This window comes from Bos indicus x Bos taurus, chromosome 8 (assembly GCF_003369695.1).
Source record: "Bos indicus x Bos taurus breed Angus x Brahman F1 hybrid chromosome 8, Bos_hybrid_MaternalHap_v2.0, whole genome shotgun sequence".
NCBI classification, from domain to species: domain Eukaryota; kingdom Metazoa; phylum Chordata; class Mammalia; order Artiodactyla; family Bovidae; genus Bos; species Bos indicus x Bos taurus.
The window spans coordinates 68,960,895-68,984,731 of NC_040083.1; the positions used below are offsets into that span (position 1 = coordinate 68,960,895).

The 23,837-nt window shown below is 41.2% G+C and overlaps 1 protein-coding gene across 2 annotated transcripts in view; it reads left to right on the plus strand.

Annotated features, from left to right (window-relative positions):
* Positions 1–4,591: 4,591 nt before the first annotated feature.
* XPO7 (exportin 7) overlaps positions 4,592–23,837 on the plus strand; it is a 91,309-nt gene continuing 72,063 nt past the window's right edge. The window contains exon 1 of one of the 2 annotated variants that reach the window (XM_027549796.1): positions 4,592–4,720. In XM_027549796.1, coding sequence (XP_027405597.1) covers positions 4,703–4,720 — 18 coding nt within the window. In that variant the 5' untranslated portion in view covers positions 4,592–4,702. The remainder of the gene's footprint in view (positions 4,721–23,837) is intronic. The other variant, XM_027549794.1, reaches the window with a different exon arrangement.

The window sequence follows — 23,837 nt, forward strand, 5'->3', positions numbered from 1 at the left end:
CCGGCTGATTGAGGAAAAGGTGCCTCAAAATAACCATCTTGTCCAAGTCTGGATGCCAAGTTCTTTTATAGATCAGAGAGAAAGCAATGAGGAACTAAAGTCAAAAGACAGATGAGAGGGAAAGGCAGTGGGGAATTAAAGACACCTCCAAGGGAATTGGCCAGGCTCTCGGGAAAGGGTTGTTGTGTGTGCTCATGCTCAGTCATGTCCGACTCTTTGGAATCCCAAGGACTGGAGTCTGCCAGGCTCCTCTGTCCATGGGATTTTCCAGACAAGAATACTGGAGTGCGTTGCCATTTCCTTCTCCAGGGGATCTTCCTGTCCCAGGGATAGAACTCCCAAGTCGCCTGCATTGGAGGCTGATGCTTTACCACTGCACCACCTCTTGGAGATGCTTTGCAAGCCTTGGGAAGGGATGTGTTCATCTCTTCTATTCACAGGTGGGCAGGGACAGATTAGCTCTCAATGAGCTGAAAAAAGGCACTTTAGTTTACAGTCAAGCAGAGGGGCAGGGTCCTCTGAGGCAAGCTATTAAGTATGATTATAATAACAAAAGCAACAAAAAGCAAGTCAAAGAAAGTTTCCAACAGGGACTCAGTTGGCTTCTCTGCAACACCACCAGGGAAGTTCTTGAGTTTTCTTTCTAGCTGGAGACTCAGATGATGAAAAAACTAAATATGTAAATACCTTAAAACAGACCATGATCAGTGCTGTAAGTATGACAGTGATGGGGGGAGGGGACAACTTTCTATAGAACTGGTGAGAAAAGCCTCTCTGAGGAGATAACAATTGAACTAAGACATCAGTGATATGGAAACCAGCCACTTGAAGATCTAAGGGGAAAACACTGCAGGCAGAAGTTCCTTCAAGGGCAAAGGCCCCTAGGCAGGAACAGCTGAACGTGAAGATCTGCAAGAAGGACAGAATGACCAGAGCATTGCAAGCCAGAGGGGACCGGTTTTTTTCCCGAATGTATTCTAAGTGCAATGGGCGTTCACTTGAGGATTTTAAAGCAGGGATGTGAATGATCTGATTTATGATATTAAAAGGGTGTTCTGCAGCTATAGGGAGCATGGGTTGTCAAGGGGCAAGATCAGAAGCAAAGAAAGCAAGGATTCCATTATCTGAGCCCAGCAGAAAACTGATGGTGGTCTGGATCAGGACGTTAGTAATGATGACGATGAGTGGCCAGATTTGGGTGTGTACTCGACTTGCACGTGGACTGGCTATGAGGGACTGTTGAAACACTAGATTATCATTTACTGCAAAGGGGAAGATAGAGGGAGAGAAACAGGTGTGGGGAGGGTTGTTGGTGGGCGAAGATTTGGGTCTGACCCCACAGGGAGCTGTTATTTCTACTCCATCAGGCAAGTAGGGAATTGGAAGTCTACCCCATTGCAATCATCACTCCAAGAAGACAGCAAGGAAGCATCTGACCCACCACCCCTGCTCTGTACGCTCAAGGAGCTAAGAACTGGATACTGAAATGTTGGAAAACAAAAACAGAAAAATCCCACATCCTAAAGGTTAGACTTGTCAGAAGCAACAATCAAAAGCTCTGTCTCCAAAGTTTTCTCCAAGTAAATCTAATTGGCAGTGAAGCTAAAGGTAAAGGAGAAAAGGAAAGATACCCATCTGAATGCAGAGTTCCAAAGAATTAGCAAGGAGAGATAAGAAAGCCTTCTTCAGAGATCAGTGCAAAGAAATAGAGGAAAACAATAGAATGGGAAAGACTAGAGATCTCTTCAGGAAAATTAAAGATATCAAGAGAATATTTCATGCAAAGATGGGCACAGTAAAGGACAGAAATGGTATGGACCTAACAGAAGCAAAAGATATTAATAAGAGGTGACAAGAATACACAGAAGAACTATACAATAAAGATCTTCATGACTCAGTCAACCATGATGGTGTAATCACTCACCTAGAGTCAGACATCCTGGAATGTGGAGTCAAGTGGGCCTTAGGAAGCATCACTATGAACAAAGCTAGTGGAGGTGATGGAATTCCAATTGAGCTATTTCAAATCCAAAAAAATGATGCTGTGAAAGTGCTACACTTACTATGCCAGCAAATTTGGAAAACTCAGCAGTGGCCACAGGACTGGAAAAGGTCAGTTTTCATTCCAATCCCAAAGAAAGGCAATGCCAAAGAATGTTCAAACTACTGCACAATTGCCCTCATCTCACACGCTAGCAAAGTAATACTCAAAATTCTCCAAGCCAGGCTCCAACAGTATGTGAACCGTGAACTTCCAGATGTTCAAGTTGGTTTTAGAAAAGGGAGAGGAACCAGAGATCAAATTGCCAACATATGCTGGATCATTGAAAAAGCAAGAGAGTTCCAGAAAAACATCTACTTTTGCTTTATTGACTACACCAAAGCCTTTGACACTGTGGATCACAACAAACTATGGAAAATTCTTAAAGAGATGGAAGTACCAGACCACCTTATCCACCTCCTGAGAAATCTGTATCCAGGTGAGGAAGCAACAGTTAGAACTGGACTTGGAACAACAGACTGGTTCCAAATCAGGAAAGGAGTACAACAAGGCTGTATATTGTCAGCCTGCTTATTTAACGTATATGCAGAGTACATCATGCAAAATGCTGGACTGGATGAAGCACAAGCTGGAATCAAGATTGCCAGGAGAAATATCAATAACCTCAGATATGCAGATGACATCACCCTTATGGCAGAAAGTGAGGAAGAACTAAAGAGTCTCTTGATGAAAGTAAAAGAGGAGAATGAAAAAGTTGGCTTAAAGCTCAACATTCAGAAAACTAAGATCATGGCATCCAGTCCCATCACTTCATGGCAAATAGATGAGGAAACAATGGAAACAGTGACACACTTTATTTTCTTGGGCTCCAAAATCACTGCAGATGGTGACTGCAGCCATGAAATTAAAAGATGCTTGGTCCTTGGAAGAAAAGCTATGACCAACCTAGACAGCATATTAAAAAGCAGAGACATTACTTTGCTGACAAAGGTCTGTCTAGTCAAGCTATGTTTTTCCATTAGTCATGTATGGATGTGAGAGTTGGACTATAAAGAAAGCTGAGTGCTGAAGAACTGATGCTTTCCTGGTATTGGAGAAGACTCTTGAGAGTCCCTTGGACTGCAAGGAGGTCAAATCAGTTAATCCCAAAGGAAATCAGTCCTGAATTTTCATTGGAAGGACTGATGCTGAAGCTGAAACTCTAATACTCTGGCCACCTGATGTGAAGAACTGATTCATTGGAAAAGACCCTGATGCTGGGAAAGATTGAAGGCAGGAGGATAAGGGGACAAGAGAGGATAAGATGGTTGGATGGCATCACTTACTCCATGGACCTGAGTTTGAAAGCAAGCTCTGGGAGTTGGTGATGGACAGGGAAGCCTGGGGTGCTGCAGTCCATGGTGTTGCAGAGTCGGACAGGACTGGGCGACTGAACTTAACTGAGCTTAACTTGCATATAGAACCCTGGCTGCAAGGAAGTCTGGGTAATGTAGTTTTTAGGTGTCCTACCTCTGCGAATGAGGAAGACACTCGGAGGAGGACGAAGGTTGAAATGAATGCTGAGCACCAGTCCTCCTGATCCTTAACAGAAAGTGTGTGTGTCATTCACTACTAACATACAACCTATACTCTCAGAATTCAGATAAAATTTAATCTGGGGACCATGACTGGAAGCCAGAGTGGGATCTAATGGAAAACAAGATCTATCTTTCCAAGTGGGAAAGACTGGAATTGGTCTCAGCAGGCAAGGCCTTACCTGACCTCACCCAGAGGGATGGCTTTTCCACTCAAGACTGAGCCCAGGGGTCCTAAAATCCCTTTATCTCTCCCCACCACCACCTCCCGCAGCTTCTGACCACTCTTAGGAGGCAGCCTAGACAGCTGATTAAGATGACAATTTATTGGGGAAGGTCGGAACCGTGCTTTCTGCGTGTATCCATCATTACCATTACTTGGCGGTTATTTCCATGAATGTTTAGCGTGGAGAAAAGGATATAAATGGAAACAAGGAGATTTGAGTTGCTGGTAAAACCTAGGATGAGAGAGCAATGACCCCTGTCCACTGGAGCAGAAATCCAGAAGGACACAAATTCGTCGGCAGGGGAAAGTAAAGAATAATGCAGGCGTCCTAAGTGGGCGGTGGGCACACCGGAAGAACCCCCGGGGGTGTGGTGTGGTGTGGTGTTACAGCAGTGGCTCGGCCGCAGCCGGGTGAGGGGCACGACGTGAGGACAGTTTTGAAGGGAGGAATCCGTCAGGTGCAGGGGTCTGGGCGGGGATAGGTCTTGGTCCCTCCGGGAGCCCTCGCCAAGCCGATGAGCTAAGGCAGCGCCACCTCCCGCTGCCGCTCTCGCCGGCCCGCCGGAGCGAGCGCGGCCCCTTTAAAAATCATGTAAACAAAGCTTTGTTCCGCCGGCCCCCTCCCCTCGCGCCCCCCGGTCTGCTCCCTCCTCCACCCGCCTCCCGCGTCTCCGGGCCGCTGACGTTGCCGCGCCTTTACGCCGTCCCAACGGCGCTGCGCATTCTCCAACCGCGGCCCCTGCCGCCCGGGCCTGCGCAGCCGGGCGGCGCTACGCCGCGAGCGCAGCGCGACAAGCCCCCAGCGCGCAGGCGCAGCGGCGACGGCGGCGGCGGCGGCGGCCCGGCCGAGGTGCGCGTTGGGGGGGAGGGGGGGCCGCAGAGGAGCATGAATGGAGCAAAATGGCGGATCATGTGCAGGTGAGAGGAGCTGCGGGGGAGGGGGCGGCCGCGGAGAGTGGGGACTGGGGGCGCGCGCAGCCCGAGGGGTTCGGGCAGGGTCGGGGCTCGCCGGGCCCGCGCCGCTGCCACTCGGGGCTCCGGAGACGCCGCCCCGTCCCGGAGCCCTGGGGCCTTTCCCGCCTCCCGGGCCGGGGGCCTCCTCCATCCCCTCCCACCCGGTCCCAAGTCTCTCGCGCGGGGCTGGAGATTCAGGGATCCGCGCCCCGGCGGGCACAGCGTACATCGCTTATCAGTGACTGTCCTCACTCCGGAGGGAGGCCTCCCGCAAGTCCTCAGTGCCCCCTAAGACGGGGGCGGTAGGGAGACCCCTTGCCGACTCTGTCCTGAGGGGCACTTCCCCGTCACACTCGCCGGCCCTAAACAGATAACAAAAAGAATACCTCGCACTGATCGATCTCGCTTTACCGAATCTTTCCCGCCGCCTTCCTCTTCTCGCCCCCGAACATAAGAGAGACCCCCCCCTCCCTCCTGCCTCCTTCCCCGCTCCCACGGATTCGCCCACCACTCCCCCACTCCTGATCGCACAGCCTGCAGGGCCGAGCTCCCCGATCCTCCAAAATGGGTGCTCAGGCCTGGGCCCGCCCTCCCTCCGGTCCCCCTATCCCCAGTGAAGGAGTTGAGTGCCCACACCTCCTCTGAAACGCGGGGTGGAGGGGGTGTGTCTGAATCGAGAGCTGCAATGTTGGGTGCAGACGTTTGCTCTGGAGGGTCCCCATGGGGCTGCAGAGCTGCCCCGGGCGTGCTTTGGGCCCAGGCCACTTTTTTTCAAAGACATGGCACAGGCCCTAGAAAGGGACAAACCCTTAACCGCTCCTAAAAGTAGCTCGAGGAGTCAGGGTTATTTCTTGCAAACTCGATAAAGTTTTTCCTTTCTGTGCCTTAGATCCGATAATTTTATGACACAGTTATTGTTACAGTTATATTGTTAGAAACCTTTGGATTTTCTAGGTAACCGCACGGGTTTTGTGTTGTGGGAAGTAGAAAGTAGAGAGTATAGCAAGTGTGTCTCCTTATTTTGCATATTGTATAGTTATCATTCCTCAAGTAAAAAGGAGAATCTTCTCACGTTTTGTCTACAAGGAACTGCGGTGGTGTGACTTCTGTCAGTTTCTTTGGAAGAGAAGGGACTAAATAAATTCTCAGGCCAGGGATCAGTAGAGTAAATCTTTGAAGGGGGAAGCACAAGTTATCAGGACAGAATTATATAGAAGATTGTAACCACTGATGGAAGACCACAGATTTGTATTTGAAACTCAGTAGCATGATTCAGAAGTAGCAGTAAAACTTGATACAAGGTGATAATTATAATACTGTAGTTCCTTGAGTTTTATAGCAACCATATCTAAGAAGCATGTAGGATTTTTATGTGTGTGTGTGTTTTTTGTTTTTTTTTTTTTAATTCTTCCATCCTAAAAGAGTAGATAGGCATTAACTACTTCTGTCATTTTGAGGAAACTGAAGCATAGAACTGATGTTAGATTTATTTAGGAAGTGGATTGGAGGCTTCTGACTTTGGGTCCCATGCTTTTATCTACTGCGGAAATAAAAAAATAGTGTCAGAGAGCATTCCAGAATATGGTTTGAATAGATAGCCTTTCTGATGATGCTTTGGAAGACAGGAAGTTCATGTACTTTTATGAATATGCATCTGTCTTATCTCTTGCAAAGAAGTCTCTCTTCCTGTGATCTCTCCCACATTTTGAATCAAAAAGGTGGTCATTCCTCACCAGAGGAACGTCAGGATGAGTTCAAGTGGTCTTCATAGCACTTACCTCTCAAAGGAGGATCTGCCTTAGTAAGGAGTTGGTTTTTTTTTTCCCCACCCACCCCAACATAAAAATCTACCAAAGTAAGAACTTACTAACTTTTCAAAACAAAGAGGAGGAGGCCAGTTCAGTGCTTCATTTGATTTCAGAGAGTTATAGTATGTTACTCTCTAATAGTGGTCTTTTTAACAACCAGATAAGTCTGTGAAGGAATTTTTTCTCTTTATGCTTTTGTTTGTCAGACCACTAGATTACTTTTAGTTTTGGATACTTGGAGTCTTAAACATGTACTTTATTGTAGCAGAAAACCTTCTCAAGAAAAAGATAAATTCTCCCCTGTGTGGAATGAGTAAATAAATGAAAAGATTAAGGACAAATCTGAAGTGCTTTGAGGGGCAGTATTTTTCTGAAAACACTATTGGAATATGAGGTTTAAAAAAGTCTATCACTGATTCAAAACAGTTATTATTTGAAAGCTTCATGTGTAGTTCTAAATAGTTGAGTCATTATGTAGCTAGTGCTTTCCTGAACCACCAGGGTGAGCAGTTTTGTATTGTTTTTTCTATTGACACTAAGTAAGTGTCATATGATTCTTAGGCTGGAGTCCTGAGCATCTCTTCTGATAAGTATTTAATGGAAGTCACAAAGCAATAGTAACGGAAAATTACAATATTTGATTTGTCTTTTAGCTCTGTTGATGTCAGTAGTCAAGTCTCTTCAGAAGAGAGACTTGTAAGAACCTTCTCGTTGTGATAAGTTTCTTACTCTTTGTCTTAGAGGACCTTATCTAACACCCACCAAGGAGGCAGTGATTGTTAAAAATCAAACTCATTTGTATTTATCTTCATAAAATGAATGGTCCTCCTTCCGTTTTTAAAAAACATTAAGTTAGATGAAGATAATGAGGATTTGGTATTTTCACTTGCTGGCTAGTTATGGTAAAGAAATGAAAGTTAGTGTACAGTGTAACAGAAACATTAAGAAGGATCATCAGATGTTTTAATACTGCTAGCTGGTATCCAGGCTCAAGAGAAAAAGGAAAATGTATATGATATAATTGGATATTAAGTATATTATTTAACATATAAGTCTGTAAATATGGGACTTCCCTATAGCTCAGATGGTAAAGAGTCCCTCTGCAATTCAGGAGACCCTGGTTCAATCCCTGGGTCAGGAAGATTCCCTGGAGAAGGAAATGGCAGCCCACTCCAGTATTCTTGCCTGGAGAATCCCATGGACAGAGGAGCCTGGTGGGCTACAGTCCATGGGGGTCGCAAAGAGTTGGACACGACTGAGCGACTAACACACATGTAAATATATTAAATGAATGATAATTCTGGGGGTTTGTTGGATTTATTCTATTGTTATCCCGGGTCTTACTCAGACTCTTACAGTATTATTTACTGGTATCTGCATTATGACTGAGTAATAACAGAAAATATAGTTTTCACATAGTCATATTTGTTTAAATATTGACCACCACTGTAACTCTAGGGGTCAAGAAGAATCATTAAAGCTGGCAGGTTAAAATTTAACAGAGTGCAAAAGTTTAGCCCGTTTAGAGGAAAAGATAGTTGTCTTTTTAGCTTTTAAAAACATGCAAGGAAACATGAAGGACTATCGGTGATTTATTTGGAGAAGAGAATTCTGTACAACTTTGGAGAATTTTAAAGGAGGGAAAATAGTTACTTTGGTAATTTTCTTTCAGTTAAACTGATACAGTAAGGGCTTAATGTGCCCAAAGCCCTTCTCTGTGCTGGGAACTGCAGAGGATTGGGGACTGAAAAAGATACTGGAGCCAGACTGCTGAAGTATCAAATTCTGATACTGTCTTGGGCAAGCTTCAGAAGTACAAATGGATAGAAGAACTAATACATTGATTGCAAAACATGCTACATTTGTGTTGGATCATACGAAATAGCTACACATTCCCTCTCTCACCCCAGGTACCTCTCCTGTGGACTTATACAAATAATGTCAGTATTTTAGACGGACACCTTTATACATACTTGATAATTCTGACAGTGTTATTACCTCTTGTGAGAAAAGCCTTCAGAAGAATTAAGGGTTGTCTACATCCATGTGATATAGACACAAAATAAAACAAAATATTTCTATAATGGAATCTGTAATTTAGATGGAGGTAGGAAAAAGGAGCATTAAGAAGATCCCTGTTCTGTATCTTACAGATATATTAACTTCCATTTGATCCCAGAATTGATGTTCATAACCACCAGCTATATTTTCTTCTTGATTGGGTTTGGAACATGATATTGTACCACAGCCCTTCACGAGGTGAAAGTTGCCAATTTAAACCGATAAGCTGTTGTGTCTGTAGGTACAACTTCCAAGGCTACTTTGCTCACTTTCATGTATGTAAGAGAGTATTTAGATATTGCATCATAGTTTTTTTTTTTTTTTTTCCTTCTTTTAAACACCAAACATATATTATCTCACAGATACTCTCAGAGTCAGGAATCCGGGAGTGTCTTGACTAGATGGTTCTAGCTGAGGGTCTGGTTGTCAAGCTGTCAGCCGGGCTGTGGTTCACCTCTAGGCTTAACTAAGGATGGAGAACCTGTTTGCAGGCTCACCCACATGCTCATTGGCAGGCATTAGTTACTTAGTTGCAGGAGGGTGGGTGGGGGCCACAGTGCCTCTCTGGCTATTGTCTGGAGATTTCAGCTCTTCACCACTGACCCTTCCTAGGATGTAATTTTTAAGGACTTCTTTTTTTACATTATGTAATGATGTCTGCTACGTTTAAGTGACCCATCTTTGTTACGTGTTTTTTTTTTTTTTAATCTCTTATTGAAATATTCCTTCAGACAGATACAAAAATCATAATTTTTCAGCCTGATGAATTTTCACAGAGTGTACACTCTTAAAACCAGTACCCAAATCCACGATGTTTTCAGTGCCTCAGAAGTCCCTCTGATGGCCCTCTCTACAGCTACCCACACATCCTTCCTGCTGAGGGTAATTACTGTCCGGTCATTTGATTTTTAAGGTTGCTTTTAGGAGTCCAGCTGTGGAAGGCCTATCCATGAGAACTTGAACTTCAAAGCCAGGGGAGAAGCAGCATAGAACACTGGTTCTTCAGTTTTGGGGGGGACTTTGTTTAAGAATGTAATAGAAGCTGTGTACTCTCTAGGGAAGTAAAGTATATCTATGTAAAAATTTGCCTACAATTTCAAGCTATTTGAGTACTTTAGAACTAGAGTTTAAAGATATATTCCTTTTTAGATGAAACACCTATCGTATTTTATTGAGAAACTGATTTATAAGTCTTTCTCAAGCTAGTTCAGGGTCTCAGTATATATTCCTGGAGAGTTACATGCAGGTTGAATTTTTATACTGAATTTTTGAGGATGATGAAAGCCAGTGAATGACTATTACGCATTTAATGTCCTGTCTTACACACATGCAAGGAAGTACAAGATGTGATGTCCTGTTTTCAGGGGCCTTGCATGGTAATGAGATACTGAACCTGGGTTGAGTTGTGAATTTGTAGTGAGACATTGTTTTTGTCAACATATCCTTGAATGAAGGAACTGTTGCTTCCATCACCTTTACCCCATTCCAGTACATCTGAGTTTGTGCCTCACACTGAAAGTGAGTTAGTTACTCATGGTGGCAGGAAATTTTCACTGAAATGAGATTGGTACCCAGGAGTCCATATCAAAATCTGCAGAAAGGAGAGGAAATGTCAAAAATTGAGTCTTAAGTGTATCTGATATTTGCATCCATGGTTCCTTACCCCATCATACGTGTTTGTGCACACACACACAGAGACACACATACACACTCGTACTGTCATGAATGGAAAGGACACGTTTGAGAGAGGACAGCATTGGAAACTTCATGCTAGCATTGATTGGACTTTTAGCTTCTAACCATTTTACATGATTTCATTTAATGTTCACAGCAACTCTACACAGTAGGTATTATACAGATCATAGTGATGTTCCTTGAAATAGGCTGATGAAAGGACCTGGTATCTCTGGAAGATTTAGGTTACAGTGTGGTGGTGGTTCTTGCACACCTTACTGGTGGGGGACCTTGGTTGGGGGTAAGCAAAAGGGTGATACAAACGTTTATGGAATATCTGTTACGTGCCAGCACCACGCTAAGCCCTTGATATGTGTTATGCCATTTAATTGGGCAACTCATTTAGTCTCCTTGAACCTGAATTAGGTGCTCTCTTAAGTCCCTTACAGACTTCCCTGGTGGCTCAGATGGAAAGAATTTGCCTGCAATGCAGGAGACCCGGGTTCGATCCCTGGGTCAGGAAGATCCCCTGGAGAAGGGATTGGCAACCCACTCCAGTAGTCTTACCTGGAGAACTCCATGGACAAAGGAGCCTGTTGGGCTACAATCCACAGGTTGACAAAGTCCGACACAGCTGAGCAACTGGCATTTAAGTCCCTTACAGGCTACCCAGGTGGCACTAGTGGTAAAGAATTCGCCTGCCAACACAGGAGGGGCAAGAGACACAGATTCATTCGATCCCTGGGTTTAGAGGATCCCTTGGAGGAGGAACTGGCAACCCACTCCAGTATTCTTACCTGGAAAATCCCATGGACAGAGGAGGTGGGGGAGGGGGGGCGGGGGAAGGTTGAGGCGGGGGCAGTCCATGGGGTTACAAAGAGTCAGACACGGCTGACCACGCACACACATTTAAGTCCCTTATACTTTCAGCATTCTGCTAGGATTTCTAGTTGTCATCCTTACCATTCTCTCCCAAATAAAGAACCATCTTCTCAATTCATATGTACACTGTCATATATTTTCCTAAGATATTTATGTAATACTTATACTTCGATTTCATCTATCTTAAATATGCCTTCCTCTCTCCCACCTACCATTTTTTGTTGGGGAATGTGAGGACTAAATCTGTAGCGTGTCTCACAAATTGAGCCCTGTTTTACCCCAGATAATAAGTAAAGAGCTCTCTTAAGCAGTAAGCAGTGAAGGACATTTTCTGTGGTGCCAAGAAATTAACGTTATTAGTCAGATGTTGATGCTTGTAAAAAATGATTATCACTTAAAGTCCCTGGATTTAAGCCTCTCTTAGAGAAAAACTTAAGATGAAAAGCAGTCAAATGCTTTCCTGTAAATACTTGGGAAAACAATTAGATTAATTGAATATTCCTGTGCTACATCAGGAAGTTGTGATCCTATAGCGGTGGTGGCCTTTTAATTTTTAAGTGCACGAATCTATGTTGCTCACAAAATCTGATCTTATTTCTAGTTTGTATGATAAATTATGATACTTGAAGTGTGTAGTTTCAGAAAGAATTGAGAGTTATGCTAGACATCTTCCCTAACATCGGAGTCAATAGTATATGGTTAAAAGGGGTGTATTTAAGGTCAGAAATGGGAAAAGCAGAGTTTTCTAAAGGATTTTTTTCAGGCCTATTTAGTAATATTTGCAGAGTTTTGAAAATGTGAAAGTGAAGTCGCTCAGTCGTGTCTGAGTCTTTGCGAACCCCATGGACTTAGCCTACCAGGCTCCTCTATCCATGAGATTTCCAGGCAAGAATACTGGAGTGGGCTGCCATTTGCTTCTCCAGGGGATCTTCCCAACCTGGGGATTGAACCTGGGTCTCCTGCATTGCAGATAGATGCTTTACTGTCTGAGCCACCGGGGAAGCCTGGTGTTTTGAAAACATGTGTCTTAAGTTTAGCAAATAATTTCAAATCTCAGTTTTTTCAACCACCTCATCTCCACTAACTCCTGCATTTTGGTATTTTACTTCTCTCTTCCAAAGCACATTGTCTGAAGTCAAGCATGACATTTAATTTGACTCTAGAAACCTGTAACATTGTTTGCTCTGAGAAGAATCTGGGGAGCCAAGTTTGTATTTCACATATCTATACTCAGTTAAAAAATAAAACTATCCCAGATTTGACCAATGTATAGCCATAGATTATTTAAAATATTTTTTATTTTTTGTTAGTAAGTGATGTTTTAATCATTATTTTGCCATTGCTCCATCTAACAAGTCCCTGTAAGTTCTTGTCAAAAACTAGCCTAGAATTTAAAAGAATGAATAAAACTTAACTAGAAAATGGGACCTTGTTTTCTTTCCTCTTAATGTTTTGAATTGATAATGTCATTCCAGAGTTGAGCAAGTATCTTGTAGTCTCCATAGACATAAATATTTGGTATATATCAAATATTTTCAAACAAACTGAGTCTGAGCAACAGGGGTTTTTGTTGTTTTGTTATTGTTCTTAAGTAAGGACAGTATTTCAGAGGTATTACAAATGGAAACTTGTTTTAACATAAAGGATTATTTACTAATTCTTGGAATCCTACATTTTAGTCTGAATTATCATACATATTCCAGACAGAGAGATCAGAGTGTATGAACAGGAAAGATTTTCAATTCACAGAATTCCTAAAACTTGTCTGTTTAAAGCTCTTTGTTTGATCCAAGTAACTTCTAATGTGCCCTACAGGTCCCATCTGCAGTGATGGTGAGAGACACCAGGCTAACTTAACCGGTCCCTCGCTTACCCATCTCCTCAAGTTAAACAGCACTTACAAAAGTGAATAGAACAGTTCAGAGATTGCTGTGTGTAAATTGGATGCCAGTGGAATCAAGACTTGCTTTAACTCATCTTTATGTATACAGGAAACAGCATCCATTTAAAGTGTATAAGTTGACATATACACAACTTTTACTGCTTTACCACAATTAAAATGCAGAACATTTCCTCCTAACTGCAGTCTGCCCCTCCCTCAGCCTTTAGTTCTTGACAGCCCTCATCTGCTTTCTGTCACTGTAGATTAGTTTGTATTTCCCGGAATTTTATGTGATGCATGTACTATGTACTCTTTGGGTTTTGATTTGTTTTACTCAACACAGTGATTTTGCGTTTCACTCCGTTTGTCGCATATTACCAGTAGCTGGTTACTTTTTATTGCTCAGTAGTATTTCATGGTCTGAATGTGCCACTTTGTGTATCCCTTCACCCCTCTGTGGTATTGGGGTGGTTTTCCAGTTTTTAGTCCCTCTGAATAAAGGGCATATAAATAGCCATATGGAAGTCTCTGTATAGACATAAATTTTCTCTTACATACTTGGAGTAGGGTTACTGAGTCCTATGATATGTTTAACCTTTTAAAGAAACTGCCGAAGTGATTGTAGCATTTTACTTTCTCACCAGCAGTGTGTAATAGTTCCAAGGACTCCGTATCTGCACCAGCCTTTGCTTTTGCCGTTCTTGTGGGATCTTATTGTGGTTTTAGTTGGCATTTCCTTGATAACTAACAGTGTTGTGTGTCTCTTCTTGGCTTACTGACCTTCTTGTATCTCGGAGGCTTGCAAGCCAGGCAGGTAGTTTGGCTCCACAACCTGTTTTTGTACGGCCTGAAAACTAAGAACAGTTTTTGCATTCTTAAATTGTTGAAAAAAATCTAAAAGAGAACAATAATAATAATGTTCCATGACACATGATAATTACATGAAATTCTTATTTCTGTGTTCATAAATAAAAGTTGTATTGGAACACAGCCACATGAACTCCTTTCCAAATTATGTATGGCCACTTCTGTGTTACACTGTTAGAGATGGATAGTTGCAACAGAGACCATTTGGCCTCCTGGCCCACAAAGTCTAAAATAGTTACTCTCTGGTCTTCTACAGAAGTTTGCAGATTCCTGGGGGTGTGTCCCCTCAAATCTATTGCCTGACCCTTCAGTGGGGAGAGGGCTAGTCCAGTATGGGTCTAACCCAAGCCCAATTTGACAGGAACCAGATCAAACTTGATACATTTTGTTGACACTGGCATTTATTACTGCACTGATCAGAATGGTAACTACTAGCCACATTTTGCTATTTTAAAGTAAAAATTAACTTCTTCATTCAGCTGATCACATTTCAAGTGCCCAGTAGTCACATGGTGGCTGCCATACTCTGCAATGCAGTTACAACATCTTTCCATTATCATGGACACTTATGTCGGACAGTGCTACCCTGGAATAAGAAAAATCTGCCACAGAACCAAAGAGATTGGCCACAGAAGTGGAAAATAGGTTATAGAATTGCTTTCCTGTATGCCTGCAAAAATAAACTAAATCCTCATTCTCCCAAGTATGTGAATGCAAGTAGACATGTTTAATAATTTATTTAACATTACAGTTCATGCTCTGAGCCTGTGATATGTTTGTTCTCTTACTTAGCCAAGGGAGTCAGAGGAAGCAGTCAAATCATTAAAGAAATTCAGAATTTTACTGATAGGAAGTAGTGTGTTAGAGACTTTTTAAAAGTACCCTAAATGTATTCTTTCCCAAAGCACTTTGCAGAAACAAACCTTTTAACCCCTCCCCTCCGTAACCATTTTACGGGTAAAATGGAGGGAGGATATTAAGCAATTATATTACTTATTCAAGATGCTAACCCTTGCAGAGAACAGACTTATGGACACAGTGGGCAGGAGAGGATGGGACGAGTTGACAGAGTAGCATTGAAATAGATACATTTCCTTGTGTAAAACAGATCAGATCAGATCAGTCGCTCAGTTGTGTACGACTCTTTGCAACCCCATGAATCGCAGCACGCCAGGCCTTCCTGTCCATCACCAACTCCCGGAGTTCACTCAGACTCATGTCCATCGAGTCGGTGATGCCATCCAGCCATCTCATCCTCTGTCGTCCCCTTCTCCTCTTGCCCCCAATCCCTCCCAGCATCGGAGTCTTTTCCAATGAGTCAACTCTTCGCATGAGGTGGCCAAAGTATAGCCAGTGGAAATGTGGTGTATGACACAGGGAGGTAACCCTGTGCTCTGTGACAATCTAGAGGGGTGGGATGGGGTGGGAGGTGGGAAGGAGGCTCAAGAGGGAAGGGATATATGTGTACATATAACTCACTCACTTTGTTTTGTTGTATATCAGAAACTAACACAACATTGTAGAGCAATTATCCTCCAATTAAAAAAATTTTTAAAGATGCTGAGTCTTGATATGTTAGCAATTCTGGTTCTCTTTAGTTACTACTTTTAAAATATTATTGACCTTAAAGTTTTTCATAATTATAGCGTTAGCTTTGAAAAAATAACCCAGAAATATTAGAAATTAAAATGGTTGAAACAACCTGTTTTAAGATTGTATTTTAAGATTTTCCTTTGTATCAGTGAAAACTTGTTTTGTGGTTCAGCTCTTGGGGACAGACGTAACCAATTTTAAATAATGAAGTGGAGCCCAGTAAATCCATTTTCAAATAGTCATCCTCTTCTTTAGGAAAAAATATGTAATTACTATAGGCTTGCCAGTGGCTCAGTGGGAAAGAATCCACCTGTGATACAGGAGACATGGGTTTGACCTATGGATCAGAAGGAGCCCCTGGAGATGGAAATGGCAACCCTCTCCATTATTCTTGCCTGGGAAATCCAATGGACAGAGAAGGCTGGCAGGCCAGAGCCCATGGGGTCGCAAAAGAGTCCGACACAGCGTAGCAACTAAGCAACAAACAACAGCAATGTAGTTATTATAGTGGATGAATTATCTTGTTCTTAACATAAATAGAAGTGTTTATAAATTTTTAGTGACTAGCCAGCCATGTCAGTATAATCCACCCTAGAAATAAATGCTTTGCTGCACCAGCTAACAGTGAGAAAGTAGAAAGTGGGCATTCTAGTGTATGTAAGGAGACGTGTATTGAGGGAGGTGTGGCATCAGTGCTCAAGGACCTGAATAACTAGAAATGTATACCAGTCCATTCCCAGTGGCACTGGTGGTAAAGAACCTGCCTGCCAGTGCAGGAGGCATAAGAGATGTGGGTTTGATTCCTGGGTCAGGAAGATCCCCTGGAGGATGGCATGGCAACCCACTCCAGTGTTCTTGCCTGGAGAATCCCATGGACAGGAGCCTGATGGGATATAGTCCATGGGGTTGCAAAGAGTCGGACATGACTGAGTGACTTAGCATGCACAGACACAAGGACTGTAGAGTGAGACAGATGTCAGTCTTCCGTTGGAGAGCCAGGAGAGGCTTCTTAACGTGGTGAATGCTTAAGCCAGATCTAAAAAGACATGGTCTTCTCCCAGTTGGTAAGAGTATACCAGCTAGAGGGAATACCATAAGAAAAGATACATATGTACACACACACATGCATACACATACATACATATATATTTATGCATACATATATATATATTCATGGAACATTCCAAGAAAGTCCAAGAAAGTGAAAGCAGTGAAATATTGCTGCTGTATAGGGAATAAAGAGGAACTAAGTGAGAAATGAGACTCTAATGGTAGAAGAGACCAGAAGGTAAAGAGCCAGTTACATCTTAGTAAGGAATTTGTGCAGTGGATGTGTAGTTGAAAGTTGTTAAGTAGAAGTGACAAAATAATCACATCACTGTGGTGATGGTATAGAAAATTGATTCGATGTAGACAATGCAGCAGATGAAGCAGCAGACAATGTAAGAAGTAATTGGGACTTGAACTAACGTAAGTTAGCTGCAAGGATGGAGAATAGAAAATTGATGTTAAGGAGGTTACACTGTGGGGTTTGGTTAACAGTTGAATGTATAAAGTGAGAAGGCAGGCTTCCACATTTCTGGGCAGCAAAGTTGATAGTGAATGAATGAACAAGATGTTGAAAAGATAGTAAGGTCAGTCTTAAATATACAGATTTTGAAGGGCTGGCGAACATTTGAGTGGAGATTTGTCCAGTAGGCATTTCTTTACCTGTTATCAGCTTGTTTGGAACTCATGTTTTCATAGTGAAGGTCATAGCCTTCAGATGTAAATATGTAACATGTTAGCTACTCACGATACACACCTGTTATATTTCTTACCAAGTCTTAACAGCAACTGTAAAACTTAGTGAAACTCTGGTATTTTATTCGTTTGTTTCCTGAAACAGCCTCAGATTATGTTACCAGAGGCAGGAATAAAATGCTTTTGACAATCGGCCAGGAAATTGATGTGTGCACATTCGTGTGTACTCAGCTGCTCAGTCATGTCTGACTCTTTGGAACCCCAGGGACTATAGCCTACCAGGCTCCTCTGTCCATGAGATTTCCCAGGCAAGAGTGCTGGGGTGGGCTGCCTTTTCTGCCTCCAGGGGATCTTCCCAACCCAGGGATCGAACCCATATCTCTTGCTTGTCCTGCATGGGCAGGTGGGTTCTTTACCATTGTCCCTGCCCCACCTAGGAAGTCTGAAATTGACATGCATGCAGTAAAAAAGAGGTTATATTTAAAAGTTTGAGTAAAACTTACAGTGTTGACAGCTCTGGCTATCAGTATCTCTTAAAGATTTCTTTATTGTTAAAGCAATTAAAACTAAATCTGCTTGATGTTGAACTAAACTTATAACCCTTGGTCTCTTTTGTCTTCCCATCCTATTTTTATTTTTTGGAAAACCAGATTAGGTTTTTTACCCTCAAACACTAGTTATCTCCCATCATAACTAGTGTTTGAGGGGTATCCAGAAAAGACTTCTTTTTTAAAACTCATTATTTCTTCTAAATCTGTTTCCCAACTTGCCTGGTCTTCCTTGTTGGGTGACTTGATGAGTTCCTGGATTTTTTGGTAGGTCATATAATAGTGTAAACTTAAGGCAAATTGATATTTTACAGACCTGTTAAGGGAAAAATTCCAAAGAATCAGAAAACTGCCATGTATGGGGCATGTATACCAAAACCTAAGAGACATTTACTTAAAACTCTTTTTTGCTTTTTCTGTCAGAAGGTAAATACAGAACTCTAAATTCTAGCTTCTCTGAATCAAAGTTCAGGGTTCTAAAATTAAGTGTTTGTGATTACCTTTATCTTTTTCCCTTTAATAGTCTGTTTTGAGGGCTTCCCTGGTCACTCAGCTGGTAAAGAATCCGCCTGCACTATGGGAGACCTGCGTTCGATTCCCCGGGTTGGGAAGATCCCCTGGAGAAGGGAAAGGCTACCCACTCTAGTATTCTGGCCTGGAGAATTCCATCGACTGTACTCGCAAAGAGTTGGACACAACTGAGCGACTTTCACTTTGATCTCCTTAATCTTTCTGGTGGAGTCTTCTAAAGGAGTACATACAGTATTTGGGCTTTTCTCATGGGAAAAGAGATAAGGAGAGTTGAGAGGCTTTCTTCTGAACTTTTAGGTCAGTAAAAGCTCTGTTCTCTATCCCTTTCTTAAATCTTTCTTACTTACAAGCTTTTAAACATTTTTTAACAATAGTTAGAATGCTATTCAGTAGGCCAGAGGAGATGCTATCTTAATATCTCAGAATGTTAAATCTCAGCAAGGCTCAGAAATTATAGGCTGTTCATTCTTGATATGGACAGGCTGTTCATTCTCCATATCTGTTAATAGTGAAGTGAAATTCACTCAGTTGTGTCCAGCTGTTTGTGACCCCATGGACTATAGCCGGCCAGGCTCCTCTGTCCATGGAATTCCCCAGGCAAGGATACTGGAGTGGGTTGTCATTCCCTTCTCCAGGGGATCTTCCTGACCCAGGAATCAAACCTGAGTCTCCTGCATTGCAGGCAGATTTTTTAAAACATACAAATGAGGGAATACAAGGAAAGTTGGCCTATATACATGGTATATGGTGTATTTGATATATGCATTGACTTTTAAAGATCAAAGATGGCATTTCTGTAGGACAAGAAAGTATTAATTGGCATGGCATTAATTGACACATGGCAAGTGTCTTAAAGGATTCCCTGGTGGCTCAGATGGTAAAGAATCTGCCTGCAATTCGGGAGGCCTGAGTTCGATCCCTGGGTCCAAAAGATCCCCTGGAGAAGGAAATAGCAACCCACTCTTGCCTGGAAAATCCTGTGGACAGAGGAGCCTGGCGGGCTACAGTCCATAGGGTCGCAAAGAGTCGGACACAATTGAGCAACTACACTTTCATGATGGTGTCTTACTTGACTGCCACAGTTACAGGAGTACATGACGTTCCAAGGTTTTAGAAAACTGTTGAAATGTCTTCTTATGATGTTACCATTATTACTGTTGTTTAATAGATGATGTGCTGTTTTGAAAATTCCTGTAATTGAAAGATTCAGGGTTATATAAATCATGAGTACCCCAATAACATGTACAGGTTTAAGACTGGAGTACCATCCTGACCCCTGTGTTTAAATGGACAATTATTTTAATGATGTACAATAGTAGCTTGCTGCCTATTTAATATTACATTTTATTTAAGAAAACATTTTAAAGCCAGTTAAACATGTCTCCACCAAATACTGTTTTTGTTAAGCTACAACTGAGTATTCATAATGTTTCATTTATGAATGCAATAATTATATTACATACCCTTGGTAATGAGAATAATACTGTTACCAGTTCATGAAATGGGATTAGAATCACATAATTTTTAAGCTAAAAATAATCTTAGAGTGTGATGATAAAATTTTTTTTAATTTACATGCCCTCTTTTTCAAGGATAGCTATTGTGGGTGTGTGTGTGGGTGTGTGTGTGTGTGTGTGTGTGTGTATGAATGATAATGCAAGGATTTTAACTATCCTGACCATTCAAATCTTAATTTTGTTATGCAGCTCTACAAGTCAGCATGCTTAAGGAAGGTTTATTAGACAAGAATAAGTTTAGACAAGAAAATGGTTTTTCAGATTATGTATTTCCTTTCTATGGGGCAGACACTATGCTAAATACTAGAGAAAAAGCAGAAGGAAAAAAAAAAGGCATGATAACTTGCTCAGAGATAGCTACTCAGAAATTGTGCCAGTAGATCTATATTTACAATTTGTGATAAGTGATATTGAAATCTTTGGAGAGTGATTTCTTATTTTTATTATTGGGTGGAGATAGCAAGAAAGGAAGGGAACAGTGTACCAGACAAAAAGAAACGGCATGTTTAAAGGCCCTGAGGTCAGCAAAACCTCCTCTTGCAGAACTAGAGGAGACCATCCTGTCTGCAGCTTATTGACCCAGGGGAGATGAAGTTACAGAGATTAGCAAATCGACTGAGCGACTTCACTTTCACTTTTCACTTTCACACAATGGAGAAGGCAATGGCAACCCACTCCAGTGTTCTTGCCTGGAGAATCCCAGGGATGGCAGAGCCTGGTGGGCTGCCGTCTATGGGGTCGCACAGAGTCGGACACGACTGAAGTGACTTAGCAGCAGCAGCATATGATGAATCACTTTGCAGGTATTCAAATCAGATTTTCACAGATTTAAATGATTTATTAAAATGCTCATTCTAGACAGAAAACAGCAAAATTCTGTAAAGCGATTATCCTTCAATAAAAAATTAATTATTAAAAAAAATGCTCATTCTGTAAATTAAAAGAGCACAGAGTGAAACTTTGTGTAGTGTTCCAATTCTCATTTTCAGTTGCAAGGATGGAGGCTGTAATAGCAAGAAGGAAGCACATCACAAAGGAGATCATGATTACCTCTGATTTTTTTTTCCTTCCTATGTTTTCAGTTTGGCGATTAGTTAGCAGTATGAGAAATAATATGGCTAAAATAGGCATATTTGTGTTAGTAAATGAGGACTGTCTTTTGAATAAAATATCTTTTCCCCCAAGGTAAGTTGTTATCTCTAAGGACTATAGTAGTTGTCTATATAGTAAACGTTATGTATTGTATGTATGTGTGTGTATATACCTTATGTGTTATATATATATTACATTTTACCTTTAGTTCCTACTAGCTGGAACATTTATTCTGGTATTAGTCAAATATCAACTGTTTCCCTCAAGAATAGTTAATGTTCTTTGGTAAAATGATTCTATTCTGAATATATTGTCATTTACCTAAAAAGTAAAAACTCAAGATTTTTTATTACATATTTTATCTGTTGAAATTCATTTGGGGATAAATATCTAATTTCATTCTTCCCACGTAGATTTTCTCAACCTGTTTATTGCATAGTGCACTCAGCTTTTCTCCACTGATCTGTATTGCCATGGCTCTCATTTCTTTGGGTGCTCTGTCTTTTCCATTGGTCTATTTCTCTGTCCCTCTACTTGTACAATAGTGTCTTAATCCATGTAGTTTTATAGTAAATTTTGGTCTCTGGTAAGGCGAGTGCTCCCAAGCTTGTTCTTCTTCAAAGTAGCCTCCATCATTCTTGGCCCTTTTTCTCTTCTGTGTGAATCTTAGTATTTAGGAGGGGAAGGAGCTTTCCTAGTTTTCTTTCCTCCCCTCCCCTCACCTCCCTCCCTTCATGTCTGTTTTGTAGAACAACTTAAATAAGATTGATATTAGTACTTAAATGTTTGGTAGCATTTACCATGAATGTTTCTGGACGTGGCACAGTAGATCTTTTCAAGTTTTCTTTTCCTTCTTGAGTCATTTTTGGTAAGGTGTAATTTTCTAAAATTTTTCATTTTATCAGAGTTTTCTAATAAGTTGACATAATTCTATAGAATTATAATTTTTAAAAATTTCTGTACTGTCTTTCCAAGTGAGTTTACTTTTTTCCTTACCTATGCATCTTTTAGTAATTGTTTCGGCAATTTGAAAAAAGAAACTCAGTCTGCTTTTGTCTGAAATTGTTTTTATTTAGCCCTCACTTCTGAAAGATATTGTAGCTGGATACAGAAATGCAGCACTGTCACTTTGTCTCACCCATTGACGAGGTTATTCCTTTGTCGTCCGTCTTTGGTTGCCAGGTCTTTTGTCGGTCTCCGTATCATTTCTTTGGTAAAATTACTTGATGTTCTGGCTGGGACATAATATTCTGTAACAGTCCCAGTTTGTTACTCCTATTGTCTTGGGGTCCCATCTGGTTTAACATTTGTCTCAGGAAAAAAAAGTGCCCCAGTTTGGAAAATAAATTATGTGGTCACTCTTAAGATCTCTTTGTTTTACTACAAAGTGGGGTGGGTTGATATTTATTGATTCTGTTTGGTGTATGTTTCTTGAAATTAGGGATTTCTAGTTTTCATCAGTTCTGGAAAATTCTCTGAATATTGCCTTTTGCATTCTGTATCTTCCATTCTGGAAACCGTTTTAGACATATATTGGGATCATCTTGTTCTCTCTCCTCTGTGTCTTAACCATTTGTATCTCATGTCTTTTTTTTTCTAGTCCATATAATTTCCACAGATTTCTCTTTTAGTTCACTAATTCATTCTTCAGCTGTGATTATTCAGCTGTTTAACTCACCTAAAGCTTTTGGATTAATTAGCTTATATTCTCCTAAATTTTATTCCCTCTTTATTCAAATCTGCCTTTTTTGTTCATAGTGTCTTATTCTCTTAAGGTTTTGATTATTTCAGCATCTGTACTCATTCTGTCATGTTTTCTTACGTGAATTTCTTAGAGGTTTAATTCTGTTGTTAGTTTACTGATTCTTGCTCTCTTCATATTGTTTTCATTAGATTATGAGATAAGCTAGAATAGAGATTTGTCTGTGGTCTGGATTGGAGGTGCCCTCTAGTGGAGAGGTTTTGTATTTAACTCCACCTGGTAGGAAGTGTCCTTGGCTCAAGGTCAATTTATATGTCAGTTTCTTGACCTGCAATTTCCTGAACCAGAGTTTGACACCACTCTTTGGTTCCAGATTCTCAAGGGATTTTTTTTTTTCCCTCTTTACCCAGAGTCCAGATTAAGATAGACATGCTTCCTTATTGTCTCCCTCTGTGGTGGGCAGATTTTTAACTTACTTTTTTTTTAAGTGAGACATTTTATATATTAGTAAATCAAGAATCCTTGGGGGCTCATTTCCAGCTCCGACCCAGTGCAGGCCCAAAATGTCTCTTGTCCTTGTACAGAAGTCACAATGTAAACCCCTGGATTACCAAAACTGACTCCCCTCATCTGCACTAGGACAGTCACAGGCTATCTTTTATGCCTACTTTGAATTTCTTTTATGCTTACTTCTCTCTTAGTTTTTGGCACTCGTTGATTCCCCCTACTCCTTAGTTACCACAGCCATGCATTTAAAGTAACTTCTGTCTTAAAATATTTAAATGGCAACTCTAGATGTTTGTGTCAGGAAGGTTTGAAGCTAACTAGTTGACCATATTGTTGCAGCCAGAAGTATGAACCTCATTTATAAAGTATTTTCAGATGAACCATTTCTTTTGATTTTTATGTCAAGGTACAAGCTTCCTCCAGGCAAGCAAAATAATTGGAAATTGTGGTTTTTGCCCAAAGTCAGAATGAGTGAGAGCCAGGATTAAAACTCTAATATTAAGCTTCAAATATAGATTTCTTGCCAGTATTCCTTCTTTTCCACTAAGTACAAATAGGATCGAGTCATGTATTTATTGGTATGTATATTTTTTACTAAATAACTTGATCTTTTGCTTCGTTAAGATTTAAAAAGGAATTTATTTTTTTAGGCAGTATGGTTTAGTGGAAAGAGC